The 18368-nt window shown below is 27.6% G+C and overlaps 2 protein-coding genes across 3 annotated transcripts in view; both read right to left on the bottom strand.

Moving 5' to 3' along the window:
• Positions 1-1231: 1231 nt before the first annotated feature.
• Positions 1232-7598, bottom strand: LOC106657836 (codanin-1). The gene is made up of 13 exons (XM_014379517.2): positions 7319-7598; positions 7157-7245; positions 6292-7088; positions 5249-6221; positions 4902-5184; positions 4535-4811; positions 4305-4465; positions 3635-4237; positions 3361-3567; positions 2832-3233; positions 2591-2756; positions 2257-2519; positions 1232-2183 (listed from the first exon to the last, which is right to left on the bottom strand). Exons 1-13 carry the CDS (start codon positions 7403-7405, stop codon positions 2040-2042), a joined length of 4452 nt encoding a protein of 1483 aa, XP_014235003.1. The 5' UTR covers positions 7406-7598; the 3' UTR covers positions 1232-2039.
• Positions 7599-15012: 7414 nt separating this feature from the next.
• Positions 15013-18368, bottom strand: part of LOC106657979 — a 64104-nt gene continuing 60748 nt past the window's right edge. For both annotated transcript variants that reach the window (XM_014379722.2, XM_014379721.2), the window contains exons 9-10: positions 16197-16747; positions 15013-16092 (exon numbers count right to left, since the gene is read on the bottom strand). In XM_014379722.2, coding sequence (XP_014235208.1) covers positions 15938-16092; positions 16197-16747 — 706 coding nt within the window. In that variant the 3' untranslated portion in view covers positions 15013-15937. The remainder of the gene's footprint in view (positions 16093-16196; positions 16748-18368) is intronic.

Below are 18368 nucleotides of genomic sequence, written 5' to 3' on the forward strand. Positions count from 1 at the left end.
AATCCTACTCAAAAATTCAATAAAATTTATTTTTAGTTTAAAAGGTGTATGTGTCCCCTTAATTTAACAAATGCGATAAGATTAGCTTAATCCAAACGAATGGCTGAAATTGACTTATTCCTTATCGCTCAAACAATGCAATCTCAATAGCCAATTAAACATAAACAATTTAACCAAAATCATTTGACAATTCAAATTTAGATGATTTTTCAGAAAATTTCAAAGAAAAAACTATCCAACAATTTTAGTCCAACTAGACAGAGAACTGCCCATATATACGCGTACATTTATATTAATCATCCATGACCTACATATTAAATGCTGTAAATTCGCTATTGATTTCAAATAAGGAAACTAGATACACAGTTTCGATGATTAAACGAAAAATTAATCATAGCTTTGTTGATGTTAGTCTACATAAATTATTCTTATAAAAATTCAATTAAATTTTTTAAATTTTACTTTTGACTGTATTCATTGTTACTTAGGAAAAATTTCCCGGTGTATTTTTTGTGAAATTGAATTATCAAAAAAAAAAAAAAATGTCTGAAAACATGAAAAACTTGTAGTTTTTGATGTCATAGATACATTCCACAATTTTATTAGGAACGACCATCACCCTTTTACAGAGGCCCAAAGTCGGCACTTAGGCGTCTCTCAATTAGTAACTTAGGTCGGAGATAATAAAAAAAGTATGCTCAAGCGTTTGTGCAGAATAATCAACAAGTCTAATCGTCTCATCTGAGGTTCTATTACCATTTACGTTCTGAAAAAGTTTACGCATATTTTGAAAAACTTAAAACGCCAGAAAACACAATACAAGATGAAATTTAACACGCAAAGTGTACGAAAAAGGCTCACAGAAATGGCTGCATCTCAGCAAAAGAATGAACGTTTTGAAATTTTAAAAAATGCTATGGGAAGAAGTAGCAAAATACTTTTCAAAAATTGAATTATATTTTTTTCGATTTTCGATTACGTGAGCCTGTAAAGATCTAGTTTAAAAAGTTCTTTCTTACTCTTTTTTTTACGGCGATTGAGATCGAAGTGTATTTAGGCTATCATTACGCGAGGGTTGTAGAACTAGATAAGTTATGGTCTAGAATTGTCTCGTGCAGGCATTTTTTCTTCTATGTCGCAATACAATTAGGACATGACGATGAAGAAGTGGATAGTAGTGTATCAATTGAGAAGTAAAGGAAAGTTGATTGAAAATACAATTTTATTTCTGTCATATCCTTTAATAGAACTTCTGTCAATTTTTAAACACATTTTAAAACTTATTGAAAGAGTCTTATCAAAAGAGTCTTATACTAAACAATTTATTAATAATTTGTTCATATGTTTATTACATGTTTCTAAAATCTTGTTTAATAAATCTGATTATAAACATTTATTACAACTTGTTGTTATTTTAGTCAATATTAATTTGTATAGAATAAAACAGTACTTAGCAAAGATGTTAAATAAGACCTCAAAAGTAAATTGTATAGTTGAGTCACGAAATTTGACAGATAAAGCGCAGTGCGAACTGATTGATAAGAATTTAAAATTAAAATTAATATTTAAAATAACTTATAAAAATTGTAAAAATTAATTAATATTACTACGGCAACACATTTTTGCATACACCAAAATCTAGTTTTATTCATTTTCATTATGTTTTGGAGTTCCAATTAGTAATAAAGTTTTCAAGGCAACTTTAACTTTATAAGTTTCAACATATTTTTCGTCAACAAATTCATTTTTTACAGAGTTAAAATACTTTAAAATACTTATTAATATTAGCACCCCGAAAAAGACTATTTTCCTTCCGCTGTGTAATGTAGGAAATACTATTTTCGGGCCGCTTGGTATAAAAATCGTGTACAGGCCCAAGCCACAAAAAAGCCCCTAAGCACATGTTCATTACACGTGCCCTCGAACGTTTCCGTTTTTTCTGGCCCAAGTTAGTAATATACTATTTTTTAGACATTATTTTAACTAACCTGCCATTCATTATTATTTATTCATCTAAATCTGTTTCAATTATATAATTATTAATTAAAACCATCTTTATCCATATCGTTGTAAGCACCAGCTAGCCATTCTAACATTTTTTTTATTTTCTCCGTTTCTTCGTGGCAAACGTGATAATTTTGTATAGCTTCCATTATACATTTTGATAAATTTTTCATAACGTCCTAAAAATTGTGAATAAGTTTAAGATTACGAAAAAAATTAGGTTCATTATTTGTAAAAAAAAAAAAATCATACAATTGGCCATTCCATCCTTAATAAAGCTACAGCTTGTTCACTTAATGTGTTTATGGTAATCATGTTATTTCTTAATAGAGCATTCAACATTTTTCCAAAATACAACCAAGTATTGGTATCACGAGCTACAGCAATAAGTTTGATATTGCGAAGGCTAAACAATCTGTTTAGAGGAGCCTCTGGATGTGAGAATTCATGGATTTTCCAAATTTTGAATAGTTTCTCTTGTACTTCATTGCTAAGTAAATCATTCCTATAAGAAACTGTTTCAAAAATAGAAAATCAATTACATAAATTCGAAAATAAATGTTTAAGTAAATTAATTTTTACACACTCAAAAATAGAACTAAGTCCACAGAGAGCATCTGTATAATCATTTTCATACTTGATGTTACATCTGCCTGCTCAATTAAACTTTCATAAATCTGATCACATAATGTGGAAATAACTTGCATACTTAAATTTAGTCCTCTAGTCTCTAATATATTTAAGATAACTTCCTAGTATAATAATTCAATTAATATTTTTTTTCAATAATATTTACTATCTACTTTATAATTAGTTTTGAATTTTACCCTGAGTTCGTCTATTATAAATGCAGGACCCGTATCTTTTTGATTGTGAACTTTTCTTTCATTTTCACCAGCTGGATTTAATTGTACAATTTTGTCTAAAGAGGTTTCATTTGATGTCAACATTTTTTCTAGTGTAGCTTCCATGTCTTTAATAAAAACAGAACCATTTATTAAGTAAGATTGTGTCCATTGATCTATTCTTTCCATGCTTATTCTTGTTCCAATTTTTGCCGCAATTTCTCGAATAGATTCTACACAATCATCTGGTAAAAGTGATTCAATAGATTGAGTAATTTTTTTTTTACACATTTGCGGAATGACTTCGGAAATCTGTTTTTTAAGACTTTCAACAGCACTTGAAGCTTGTTCAAATAATAAATGCTTTTCTTCTAACAAAATTTTCTAAAAGCATAAAAATAATAACATAGTTTTTTCACAATTAAATAATATAAAAAATTGCAAAATAAATTAATTTAAATCTATACTTTTTCAACTATAATTCAATTTTTAGAAAATACATTAATCTTACTTTTACAATTTCAGAATTTAATTTTGATCCATCCAAATTCTTTTCAATAATAATTTTTAAAACTATATTATTTTTATGGCGCTCAAAAGGTAACAATTTATTGTAAATGTATTTAACACAGGATGAAGCAACTCGTTCTGATACATATTCAATTGTTTTTTGTGTGGATGCTGGTTGACTGTGAAAAAACGCCTCTTCTAATCGAACCTATAAAAATAGTTGACAAAAATAAAATTTTCATGGTTGAATTATGATTTTGTGGTTTTTTAATTACCTGCAAATTTTCTACATCAAATTTTTCGGTTTTTTTTTGCAATTTACTGGATACAGGAGTAACATGTCTGAATGAAGTCAAACTTGCAACGTTTGAATTACCAGGAGTTAGTAAAATTTTAAATTCTTTCAAGAAAGGACAACACAAATATAAAATTCTCTCGTCAATCAATTGTAGCCTGTCTAAAAATATACTGCATTTCATTGAAACTATGGAATCATTGTCTTCAACCAAATTGTAATTAGATTCTGAAGATTGAATTTTTTCATGAACAGCTTTTAAAATTGCATTATTGTATTTGAATTGCCAAGAACAATATAACTCTTTAGGAAATGTTGGTAATTCAAATAACCATCCAATAACTAGTTTGATAAGTATTGCAGTTTTATGCGACATAAAATCTTCATTTTTCGCAATGCTGCACTGGTTAGTTGTACGATAAATGCAGTATAATGTTTCTAAAACCTTTTTAAAATATGGTAATCTTATTGTGATAGGGTCCATCATTGCCAGATATTCAACAATCCATGGTACTGTTAATGATAACTTTCCATGTACTAATGCATATTCTAAACATTCTTGCAACCCAATTCGAGGTAAACACTAAAAAGAATGTTTATGTAATATTTAAATTTAATTATTATGTATCTACGATTTGTATTCAACAAACCTTACTGCGAAGTGAGATTTGGGTATTCATTATATCTTCAACCATTGCTGTTTTCGAATTGTAAGGTAAAGCATGTAAATAACCCAGAAATTTTGAAAGAAGTCTTAAAGTGGCAACACAAAGCAAAAAATTTTGTTTTGTTGTTCCATCAACTGCAGTTTCTGTAAAAAATTAAATTTTTTTAGGAATTTTTTGCAATGTACATAGCAAAAATTAATACCGCTAATTACCAAGTTCTTCAATATCACTTCTTGTAAAATTTGAATCATTAAGTTCCATTATATCATGCGTCAAGATGTTCTCTAAATACATATAAAATATAGGTTTTGATGCACATAATATAAAATTTTTAAAAAATTCTTGTGCACCCGGAAATGATGGAAGTGGTACTGGGCCATTTTGAGACAAAGGTGTTACTAATTTCTTTTGTAATTGTGATAATTTATCCTGATTTATATCTTTGATATCTTTTAAAAAATTTAATGTTTCATGATCTAATGAATCTGCCTAAAAATTAAATCAAATTGAATGCATAGAATAAATTCATAAAATTTTCTATTGTAATTAAATTGAATTGAAAAATCGAATTCTATTTACCTGTTGTTCACTTTGAATACATGAAATCAGCATTTGTGATTTAAAAAGCCTGGTGAAGTGGGTTAAATTGGCCACATCAACATGCATTGATAAGAGAGTTTTTATTTTATATTTTAATGCTAACTGAAATGACCAATTGGGAGAAAGATGATTTTGTTCCCATATTTTTAAAATTTCATAGAATAAATCACGTTGTTTTTTAAAATCTTGAAAAGCTAGCGTAGAAGGAAATTTTTCACGGTTATCAGTTTCCAATTGGAAACACACATTTGAATCTGCCGTACTGAAAAAAAAAAGTTAAATAACATTTCAATTAATAATTTATTAGTAGAAGACTTTTTTCATACCATGTAAAAGATGAAGATTTGGTTTGTTTTGATTCAAATACCCTCTCATAGTAAATTTTTTTGAAAAAAAGATGTAATTCAGGATTAAAATTACTAATAAGCTTATTTTCATATAACAATTTTAGAGTTACTCTGTCTAAAGAATTTAAAAATGGTTTTTGATAATGTAAAACTTGTATAGCAAAATGCACACAGTTATGAGGATTATCCAAGAAAAGTTTAATATCACTATCTACTGTATCAATAATTTGTATGTGGCTCATACTTGATTCATTCAAAGAGGAATCATTTACTTTTGTATCTAATTGTACATTTAAATTGTTTAAACTTGTTACAAGGCCATCTAAATTTAATGATTCCAATTTTTCATCAGATGATTCAACTGATTTTATACCCTCAGGAAAACTGATGAATTCATTTTTACTTTGAGAAAGACATTTTTCAAACTGTAAGCACTTTCTTGAAAAAGATGAATTATTTTTTTTAGTATTTCTATTGTCTGAATCCAAAGATTTTATTTCTTTTACATCATATACTGTTGAAATATTTGAACCAGATTGTTTCACATTAGCTGTATAGTTTGCTGTGATCAATTGCATCATCAAATAAAGTTCAGACATAGGATTAATAATCAAATTAAAATCTAAAAATCCACTATATAGCTCAGCAAGAATATTTAGAATGTGTTTGTTTTCCACTAAAGTCTTATTTACTGTAATAACAGATGCATTAGTGATTTTACTATGTATATTTTGTAATGTTTCAAGTACCGATTGATTTTCTTCAACAATTACATCTGACGCATCACTGGCTATTTCATCGGGCTTTTTTTGTCTTTCTAGTTTAACAAGTCTGCGTTCTATTTTGAATGATTCATTATCAGTACATTTTTCAACAGTTGGTACATCTAAAAATTGCGGATTTTTTATATTAGGCCGTGATACAATTCCAAAAATTGGGCTTTCTTTGTTAGCTAAAAAAATAAATATTTAGATTACACACCACGATTACACATCAATGATCTAATGAAAAATTGTAAATACCTTTCTCATCTGTTGTTTCTAAACGAGTAGGATTAACTTTTTTCTTCTTTAGATTTTGTTCTGCTTGTACTGATAATAAATCTGAAGCTAATTGATTGATACTATTTTGTGATTCATTCTTTGATTTGTTTAATTTTTTTTTATTTTTTTTATTAGAACCTCTGTCTGACACAACAAAGTCAGACAAATTAAAATTTTGTCTGGGACTATTTTTTGAATTTCTTGAAAGATTATTTAAACTTTTTTCACTTGCTTTGCTTAGTTGACATGAGCCATCACTATAACTTTTATTGTAGACATTTGGAGACATATTAATTGGACTTAAAGATGATATAGAGTTATTATATAAAGCTGACATAGGACTTTGCAAAAATTGATTTGAATGTCTTGCAGAATGAAGAGGGCTGTCAAAATGTATTTTTCTTTCAATAGATTTATCTATTTGTTCATACTCTATACTATTTTTAAAAGCAGGATCAATTACATTTTTCAGAGAATTACTGCATTTAACTGGTTGTATCCTTTTCTTAGCTGAATTATTTTTCAAAATATTTGGGGTACTAGTTTGAGGGCTTTTGTTTAAACATTTGCTGTTTGCAATATTTTGAAGCTTTTCAGATTGTATTTCTTGACTTAAATTTTCTTCCTTTGTAATTGTTTGAGAATTTTCATCGTAATATTTATAGTCTGTATTCATTTCAGAAAAGTTTTCGAATGAGAGACATGATTCTTCTTTGTCACTTTTTGATACTTGTTTTTTCAATACTTTAGTGTGAACGTTTGTATTGCACAAGATACTGAATATTTAAAAAAGTGTATAAATAAATGAAAATTCAGTTATATGTATAATATTATCTTGAATTACCTTGTGAATTGTTTTTGTAAATAATTCAAAAAATAGTTGATAAATTCATCCTTTTGACAATACTTGTTGAATTCTAACGAATGATCAACCTTGAAAAAATTAATTTCATTATGTTTACAATATAACCCAAACAATCAACATGTATTTATAAATATAAATTACATCAGAATCGTCAGAAGATAACCATTTCAGGATATCTGCAGGTAGAATTTTGAATGTCAAAATATTTGTCAACAATTCTTGAGCCATTTTTGAAGTATTTATAAAATTAAATTTTATGATTGAAAAAAACTGTTATCACTCTCATTGATGATTAGATATAAAAAATAACTTGTTATCCTGTTATTAACACCACTGAAACATCTTTTAAAAACTTATATAGTTCGAATTATAACCATCTTCAACCACTGTAACAAACGACCTTAATTCTAGTTTATTTGTAATCATGTCGTCGTAGCCCGCAAGCGCTGTATCGTGTATGAATTTACGGTCGTCAAACTTAAACCATTTTTATAATTTTACTATGGAGGCAGCGCGCGTTACGCACTCGCGTTACATACATAGTAAACGGTGTTAACACAAGTTATTGTTTGATATCGTTTACCAAATTATGTGCAAATTTGTAATTGATATGTATATGTTCAAGCTCATTTCGTTTATGTTTGTTAACGGGTGCAACCATTGGGTTGTTACCGAAGGTTGATATTGCATCTTTAGTCTGTAATTATTAATTGTTTTAAAAAAGATGAAAAAAAAATTCATTTATGCAGAACATTAATTTTAAAAATAAAACCTATAATTTTCAGGCTGGTGCTATGGATTCGATTAATGATTGACACAAAAAAGTCGCAGTGAAAATCTTTACTCATTGTTTTTGATGCTTAATAAATTTCTATCGCCAAAACAAACAGATTTCCACTTTTGAATCATCTTTATTTTTATAGTGAATACATTTTATATAATCGCATGCCCTTCCTATACAATTTCTGCATTCATGTTTAATAAGATGCAGTAATCCTAACAATTTAATACAAAAGTTTAAATGGGTTGCTATAACAATTTGCCATTTTTTTATCTAACTTTAAATTTAGGTAGATTGACAGCTGATCAATATTTAGACCAATACCATATTTTTATGTAGTCTTTAATTCATTTATATTAAAATTTTAATTTCCAAAGACAATAGATATTTTCTAGAAAAAATTTAAAAACAAATAATAATTGTGATAAAAAATTCTTTTGTATCAAAATATTGATAAAGTAAAAATGTGAAAATCATGTAATTCTAAAAATTACGACCATACAATTATTTTTAAAAGGACCCGTGTAAAATTACTAACGATTTCGGTCATCGGGATCGCGTATACTTTTTCAGAACGTCAATTGTCACAAACGCAACCTCGAGCGAGACGATCTGACTCTTAGGTTGCCTTCGATGAGTAGTTTTATGATGGGCATTACGAAAAATAACGTAAAATGAAAAATAAATTATGCTCGAGTGCTTGTGCAGGGTGACTCGGATCGTTTCGTCCGAGGTTGCGTTTGTGACCATTGATGTTTTGAGGACCGATGCTGAAGCTCAATCGGTACGCTCTTACGGCAAATGATCGAAAACACGACGCGCAACGTGTACGAAAAAGGCTGATGGAAAGTGTTGTAAAATTGATTTTCTAACACTGCGTGCGTGAAACACCGGTTTTCTAACGTTAAAGCGTCAGAAAACCCTATTTTCTCGCAAGCAGGGTTAAAAAATATCATTTGCAACTTAACCGCAAGGAACTCACCCAGGAGTCTTTGCACCCTCGCTACGCTTGGGTGAAAACAACTCCTGAATGAGTCAACTGCTTCGCGTACTTGTTACAAAATATACCATTTAAGAGTTTGAAAAATACGATGGAAAAGAAAAATAAATGTTCAAATTAAAGGTACCTATGAGCCTTTAACTCTCATTAATAATATCTTTTTTTTTTAATATTTTACACACACTTTCGGTTGCATACGAAAATCCCTCTTAGTTAATTTGGAAAAATATACGCTTATATGATTTTTTACACTTTTGTTAATAATCTATTACCTCAATCTTACGATTATAAAACATTTCTACATATACAGTGGAATCCGCTTATTATGGCCACTTCGGGACCAAGTGTTTTGGGCACATTAATATACGATAGAATAGAATCTATTCAAAAAATTGTATATAAAAATAATTTCGATTTTTATAATCGAAGTAATCGCTAATTTTTTTATTCTCGTTTATATTAACAATTGAATTTGTATAATTTTCATTGGAATAGTGAATTGAAAAATTCTTTCAACACCACTTTTTAAAAAATCTCTGGTTTGCAAAGATTTTTAGCTAATTTTTCTATTTGTTTCATGATAAGACCATTAACTCTTTCTATCACTATCACTATTGAATTCACTATGGTGTCGTTTTAATAAATTAAAATTTTATTTGATTGTTAAATCTTTCTTTTTATCCAAGGTGAACATTTCTTGTCCGTTGGGCTGTTCATAGATCCAGGCCGAATTCAATACTAATATAAATGTTTACGTTATTACATAATTAAACATGATTTCGGAATTTTGTTTGGCCAGATTAACTGGCAGAATATCTATAATAACCGATTTATTTTATGTACATTTACGTCGGATGGAACCGGGATCGAGGGTTTTTACCATATTAACTCATTAAGTCCGCGGGACGGACACATTTTTGATACTTTTTTGAACCGTTCTACTTTTGCTGAAAATGGGGTCTGGAGAACTTGCGAGTAAGCTTATTCTACGCAAAATTTAATGAACTTTCCAAATCCGGTGTCAGATTTTCGATACAACAAACAGGTCAAAAGTTATGGATGGTTTTATCCAAAACAACGTGATTTCGAAATTTCACATGAATCTTTGAAATCCTGGCGTCTTAGGTACAAATAAAGCGTCCATGGGTCCTTAAAGTTATGATGGTTCCAATTAGTGAAATATGAATTCGAATTTATCGAAGAACTCATTCATCAGTAAAATTTTTTTCTCAAATACATCGTTTCGAGTTAACATTGGACTTTTAAATCAAGGAATTTAGTTTTTGTGGTAATGTATTGTTGCGAAAATGGCAGTTATATTAAACTTTATTCGAATTAAAATACCTCAGAGAAAAAAGGTTTTCTCTGTTTAATTGATACGTTTTTTTTACAAATATAAAACATCAACTTAATATTAATACATGTTAATTGCTCCAAAGCATTTACATAAGTGAAACTTGACTGTAAAAAGAAAGTATTGATAATAATAATAATAATAATAATAATAATAATAATAATAATAATAATAATAATAATAATAATAATGATAATAATGATAATAATGATAATAATGATAATGATAATGATAATGATAAGGATAATAATAATAATAATGATAATGATAATGATAATGATAAGGATAATAATAATAATAATAATAATAATAATAATAACATAACATCAATTTATCTGAATTAATCTCTTGTAAAATATCAGCGTTGATATTTCATAGTAAAATTATCGAAAACAATACGAGAAAAAAGGAAATAAAATAGTTCTTCCACAGCGAAGATCAATCGTACACTAAACCTAAAAATAAAAAAAAACTAAATCTAAAAATTCCAGGGCACATGTAATCAGCGGTCTAGGTAAACCCGAGACCAATAAACACGTGCTCCATAGTGTACATTATTTTTTTGCAGCTTAGGTTTGTAAGCCACTTTTCATACCTAGTGGCCCAAAAATATATTTTTCCGCTTTGTATGATGTCAGGAAAATAGATACTTTCGTACCGTTGGTATGAAAAAGTTATTTAAAATTTATCACGAAGAAAGCATTATGGATGTATATGAAATATTTATTATGAATTACTTCAGCCAAAGCTAAATATTTTTCAATAGAAAAATAAATATTAAAAATATCAAAAGCTACTACGATAACGGGATTACAATGGAGCAAAGTAATAAAAAGACGTTTCGTTTTGAATGATTGTATAGTAATTTACTCGTGAAATTTCGGTTTAATTAATTTGTACTTGTAAATTTCAACAGCATTTCATGGTTCGTAATTTTTTAACGGATATTCAAAATTAATGACACTGGTCACATTTTTGGCAATCTGTCAATCAATTTACGTTTTTAATTTCATTGAATTTAATGAGTAGGAGTGTTTTATCCACTTAAAATTTTAGTTAATATGTAAAAAAAAAACCAGTTATCTCAACCACTATTTTCTCGTCAATTGCCCATAAGGATATATTCATTGTTTATGTACAAAGAATAATAAGCTATTCTTACGATACATTTAATTCCATATCTTTTTAGTAATAATGAAAACATCATTTTACAATAGCCACATAAAGTACTTATTTTATGCTTATTTTCTGTATAAAATGATATTAAACGTTACAGCTATGTTTCGTTATTTTTTGCTTATATAAAACACATATAATTATGTTATACCTTTTTTGAGTCTTATCATACAAAGCAGCTTTTAAAGCTCATTGTTCGCCAATAACAGGCTGTAGTCTTGTCTTATTTTTTTATTTTATTTTATTTATTCATTAACTCATTCATTCATTCATTTACACATTCATGTAATCATTTATTCATTCATTCATTTATTCACTTAAAAATGACTTGAAAATTAAACATATAATAATATGTAAATGGATGTGATTTCGTAATTGTTAACCTCTTTTTCACATTTTAGAAGACAATATTTAAAATTTAAAAATCATCTAATTCATGTGCACGCATTTAAAACAAAAAATTGTCAGATAAGTAAATTGCAAAAGATTTTTTTTTCTTTTTGGTTCTTTGTGTTAACGACTTTAGGATTTTCTTTGGTAAATTTTTTCAAAAAGGTAATGTAAGAGAAAAAAAAAAGTAGAACGAACAAAAAATTTTTTGTGAATTTCATCGTAATATTTCACGTTAATAAATAACGTGCGAAGCCTTTAAAAAAAAGAAAATTAATTGAGAATAGGTTTATGTTGTTGAAATTGCTTTAGTTTTTTGGGATTCAATATCGTTATACGTTTTACGATTTTCCTATTCATTTTTTAAAAGGAATGCAGCCTTAACAAGTTCATAAAGTTTCTGGGATTTTTCTAAAAATGAATAATAGTATTAAATTTAAAACACAAAAGTTCTATTGACTTTATGCCTTTTGATAGAGCGACGAAAATTAATTTGAAAACTGATAGCAACAATTTTTACCATTTATTTTTGTTATTTTAGATCCGAAAGTATTCAAATTCGAGAGCAAAAGATTTAAATTTCAAAGTTCATGAGTAAGTCATCCATAATACTCTTACGTAAGTGAAAATAGCAATACAAGCAAGAAGTTTCAAACACTATCCAGATATCCACTGGGGTAATCTTTAGAAAATATTCTCTTAATCATGTTTCGATCAAATAAATTTAATGTTCAATTTTTTAACCGATATGGATCAAAAGAATGGGAATTGTGATCAAGAGTAAATATACATTTCATTCATGCTTGAGTCTATGAAATGAACTTATGTACATTTTTACGAAAATATTTTCAAGTTCAACAATTAATATTTGTGTTTTTTAGTTCCCATTTAAAATAATTAACATAGTATTATCTCAAATATTTATAAAGAGGTACATTTTCTAACATACGTTGATTTTGTATTGTTATTTCGGAACTGTTAGTGCTGTACAGTTAACTCTGAAATGCTATTAGGAACTAAATCATCAATAAATAAATACACCAGGCATATTCAAAAATGCCATTAACAGATCACATGCACGTATACATATTACGTATTAAAAATGCAAAATAAGTATGATTGTTTAGTTCCCAATATATTATGCAAATTACTAAAAATAACCGTAAGTTTTTAATTTAGAAAAATTAGATAACTAAAATATGAGCATACTTCATATCATTGGTACGTGAAAGAATGATGAAATAAAGCAAGAATTTATATTACATGAGAGATAGTTTTTAAATTTCTTGCATGATCATAGAAATTGGAATATCTTAAATCATAAATGCCTTTAATTTTTTAGCATATACTCTTATTAGAGTAAGAGATCTGCATTTTTTTAAATGTACAATATCACTCATAGCGAAATGTGCTGTGTATTTGAAAAATCATCTATACATCTTCATAATTCCACACGTTTTTTGATATGCAATAGTACTACCCTAAAGAAAAACTTACTCTGAAATTAATATTTGGTATTTTTGAATTTTTTTACAAATTAAAATAAGCTTACTTTTCCAATGCTGAAGAAATTTTTAGGGAATAAAAATATCAATATAAAGTACAAAAAATTGAAAAAATGAATCAAAATCAAAAAAAGAAGAAATAAAATGAATAAATAAATTAAATAAAAAACAGATCTGAGTGATTTAATTTTCTTATTTTTATGTTTTGTTTGACTAGGAAGAGATTACACTTCAAGAGAAATTAAACTATCCATTAATGATTTTTAAAATAAAATCTCTTGCAAATAATTAAAAAATAATATCTAGATTAATTCAAATTATTATCCACAACAAATATTCATAGTTCATCAAATGAATTTTTTGTTTAATTCGCCAGTACTTATTTGTGAAGATTACGAATACAATGAAAAAAATTTTTAACGTTGTTTTCTAATAGTCTAATGTTTAATTTCGAAAATAAAAAAGTATATAATACGTCTTTGTTAAAATTTTCAGTATATTATATTAAAACTATTCTGCGTCAATTTCAGTAAATGTTTTAACATAAGCTCCAGGTAAGTTTTTGTGTGAAACTCAATTTTTTCACATTAATATGATACATTTATATCTTATTCCCCGGAGTTATATAATAACATTTTCAGAAAATATAAAATAAACATTAGGCTATACTATTGCATTGATATCTGCCATGGACGTCACATATATAATTTTACCACTTTCTTAATTGTACCATGAGATAACTAAACTTAATACAATCATATAAATCGTTACATATTTTATGAAAATAAAAATCAAACTCCGATATAAAAGATCGTTAATTGTGATTTAAAATACCTATGTGCAAAATTCTACATGGTTAATGAAAAAAAATTTGTGTATACATATTTATCTATATTGTACCATTGAATGCATTTTCAAACATTATAAGACTCAATGAGCTCCAGAACCCGCACCCATGTACATATGTATGTAGACAATCGGCCGTTACAACTTAGTAGGCAATATTTATTCAACTAATTGTTTTCCTTTGAATGCTATAAATACAATTAAATGCAATTTAGTATTTACATTGGGCTACACTATGTCGACAACTATTCTGTTCTATTTATTTGACCTAAAATGGCTTGGGGTCCATTGACGATTATGCTGAGCACATCGGCTAGCATTTTGAAGTTCATTAATATATAAGCGACCTCAATTTAGATTGCCAAGCAAAATCATTGTCAACTAGAGCAAAGTAGATACATAAATAAAATTAAAAAACGATACGTTCAACTTTAAAGTCTAATCTCATAAATTCACTCCTCAACATTTAATGGTGTTTGTTATAAATCTGATTTTATTTTTCTAAATAATAATGAATTATTGATTATTCTGTACATTACTCAGATACAAATAAATAATATTCGGTTTGTGTATCCGATTTAACTAATATGAAAAATTATTTAGCAAGCTTTATTATTAATCTTAGATTGATGTTGTCAATAGTCATCAAGAAAAATGAATAAAATTTAAACTATCAGCAACTAATTCTCATGCAAGATCTAATTAATAACGGTTTTTACATATTTTTTTAAAAACGTTTGATTAACATTAAAATTTACATCATTATTGAAAATAAATATAAATTTACTTTTACACAAATTTTTATGGAGCCATTGGTCAGTGTAATAAATTAAAAGTAATAATTATTTTCATAAGTTACAGTTAATCCATTCTACGTGTTTATGAAATACCTATTGCAAAAAAGAATGAGGAGAGTGACCTTTACAGTAGATATAAAAATAGAAATAAAAATATTTAAATATTCAAATGTATAAAAATTCTAAACAGTGTATAGGTATTTGCTTAAAGCATTCAGCAAATATCTTTCTTTAAATAAAATCTATGAAATCAAATATTATTTTAAAATTGGCATCTTGACTTCAATTTAAAATTATATCATTTTTCATTTCTATCTGTGCACTTATAATTATGCACGAGGTAAATTATTCAGAATGTTTGTTACAAAGTATTGTTCAGTCAAAAATTGACAACAATGAAAAATTATTTGTTATCTTCTGATATTAAAATGATTCACTGCAGTCTTATAAAGCAACGATTGGAAATACGTTAACAATCTTTGGTTTAGTGACTCAGAAAAAAGTAAACGTTATCGTTTTCTCTCTCATTGCACATTGGTCATTAATTAAATGCACAATTTCCTTTTGCAATTTTCATATTCCAGACATAATTCATGTTACAATAAAATTGCTCATTTGCAAAAAATACGCAAGTAAAATTTTCGAAAAATGCATGTATCGCGTAAAACGTAACATTTTTGCATCAATAAATTATATTATTTGAGATGACAGTTAGTAAAAGTTGTAGAGAAGACATTATTGTAAAGTGTACGAGGTATAAGCTGCGTTGAGTCATTACTTGTATTATGATTAGACAGTGCATTATGAAGATGGCCATTGCTGTAATTATGGCGATTATAATACGAATTGCGACGAGTACTTTTCAGGATTGGGCTGACGTGAAAACTTGGTGACAAGTAAGGCCTGAACAGTTAGGGCTTGCAGATGTCGTTATTGATAGAAAGTGTGTCACTCATTTGCTTGTGATGCTGGACTTGCATCTGCTGAAGTTGCTGCTGCACTGTTGTCTGTGCGGTTATCATTTGTTGTGGAGCTATCGTTTGCTGTTGACTGTGTTGAACAACAGCTATTTCATGGAATAAAAAAAAACATATTTTAGAATAAATTTGTTCAAGATCGTGGAAATGATAGCTTATTGCATTGAAGCTTGAAAAATGCCATGTAACACACCGGGATGAATTATTTGTGATTGCGTGAGTTTACTGACAGCTCCGCCGCTCATGAGCTTGGCATTGTTGTTTTCCGTTGCCGTTATTTTTGTGTAATCGGGACGTTTCCGCTGTATCGTTTCGGCTTTGACGATCGTAATGTCTGGATTATTTTCAAGGACGGAACTTGCAGCTTTGGGTACCAGACCAACGGCAGGTACTTCCACATAGCCACCTCCCTCGCGCTTTATGGCGGTAGATGTAGTTGGTGCAGCCGCAGAACTCGTGTTTGTATTTTGCATCTTTTGTAAAATGTCATTGACACTACAATCACTAGTGTCAAATTCGTTACTGGATGTTAGCATATCGACAGGTGTGACTGTACCAGTGGCGGCCACCGTTAAATCTCCGGCCAATGTAATTCGATCGGGGCCCTGTAGTGTTGAGAGGTACGTCGCAAGTGTGTGAACAGTTACATTGAGAAATTCGGCAGCTCGAAAAAGCGTGATTTCTTTTCGTTTGAGCTTTGCCAATATATCTGCTGGTCCCGGTTCGGACCAAAAATCTCGTACTCTATGAAACCAAGAAAAGCCACAGTTATTACAAATATTTTATTATTTTTCAAAATGAAGATTCTAATAAAACTTAACTTTAAAAAATAGAAATGAATAATAAATAAAAACGCATGCAATTTTTTGTTTTACAACTTTATCGATATATTTTTACATTATGCAGTGAAATTTCGAACCACTGATTATTATTATTATTATTATTATTATTATTATTATTATTATTATCATCATCATTAAATAATTTCTTTTATTATTTTTAATTATAGATTCTGTTTTTACTTTGAAAGTTTTATATCAAGATTATTATTTCGTGTATAGATGTAATTTAGTTAATGTATATTTTACTACATTTTCAAATTACCTATCAAAATTGTTATAAGTTATCGAGGAATCAACATTCTGATGATTTTTGTGAATAAAAGTTCAGACTTTATGCAATTTAACAAAAAAAAAATAATTGTTACAAACAATTTAAAATATTCAATCGATCACTTATGAATCAATTTTGTACTTTTTAAATCGAACCGCTTAAGAACTATTTTTTTTCGTTTACAAATCCAAATATTAGCAAGCACCAAAAGATAACGAAAATTGACAACTGAAATTAATTGCAACGTAAAATAATTTTTGATGTTTCTAATATTCTATATAACTTTTTTCAGCAATCAATGTATACATTTCTTCATTTTAAGTAAGCATTCGTGTTGTTTTATACAAATTGTTTACTTTTTCAAAAATCAAGAATTTAGACCCGAAGTATATTTTTACATTAATAAAAATATATCTATATATATCAATAAATGATTACAGTAATATTTACGAATAGACTGTATTGCGTCAAAAATGGTAAGATTCGTTAAGTATCAATTTACAAGATAGATCCTAAGATATTATATTATATTTTTATAATTTATAATTTCATAGGTTTACAAGGACTCGAAGTTGACTTTAAAATTGTAAGTATTCGTAGGATAATTTTTTTAGAACAAGGATTCAAAAGTTTTACTTTAAAAATTATCTTTTAAATGTTTCAACAGTTAAAAATTATAATAACTCCATACCTATTTAAAAAAAATGTATTCACTGTCTGAAAAAATAATAAATTTGCACGTTTGCACATGTACAAAATAACCACATCATTCCCATTTTTCGATAAATCCCATTTCAATATAATTTGAGTTTTCCACTAAAATACCAAGCTTTTTTCTTCTACAAGTTTATTTTTTAAAATTAATTTCACTTTCGGCCTATCTAACTAGCATTCGTAAATAGTGAGTGAGTCACAGACTTCCAAAATTCATTTTTTATAATGTACAGAAGAGTATAAGAGTTAGTATTCCATTTCTAATTGAAAAAATACTGATATGACAGATACAGTACACATTTTACAATATACACTACTCAAAAAAATCATCGCAACAAAAAATTTCATCGAAATTTTGTAAATTTTCAAATTTTTCTATCTTAGTCTATTTTCATCGTATCAGGACGAATTTTTTTTTTTTGATATCTTGGAAATTGTCTTCTATAAACCAATTTTTTTCATTAACTTTCTAAGCGCTCAAATACTACTACAAACTCGATATTGACTCAAAACCATACATAATATATATAGATTTCAA

Source organism: Trichogramma pretiosum, unplaced genomic scaffold, assembly GCF_000599845.2.
Source record: "Trichogramma pretiosum strain Unisexual culture from Peru unplaced genomic scaffold, Tpre_2.0 scaffold84, whole genome shotgun sequence".
Lineage (NCBI taxonomy): Eukaryota > Metazoa > Arthropoda > Insecta > Hymenoptera > Trichogrammatidae > Trichogramma > Trichogramma pretiosum.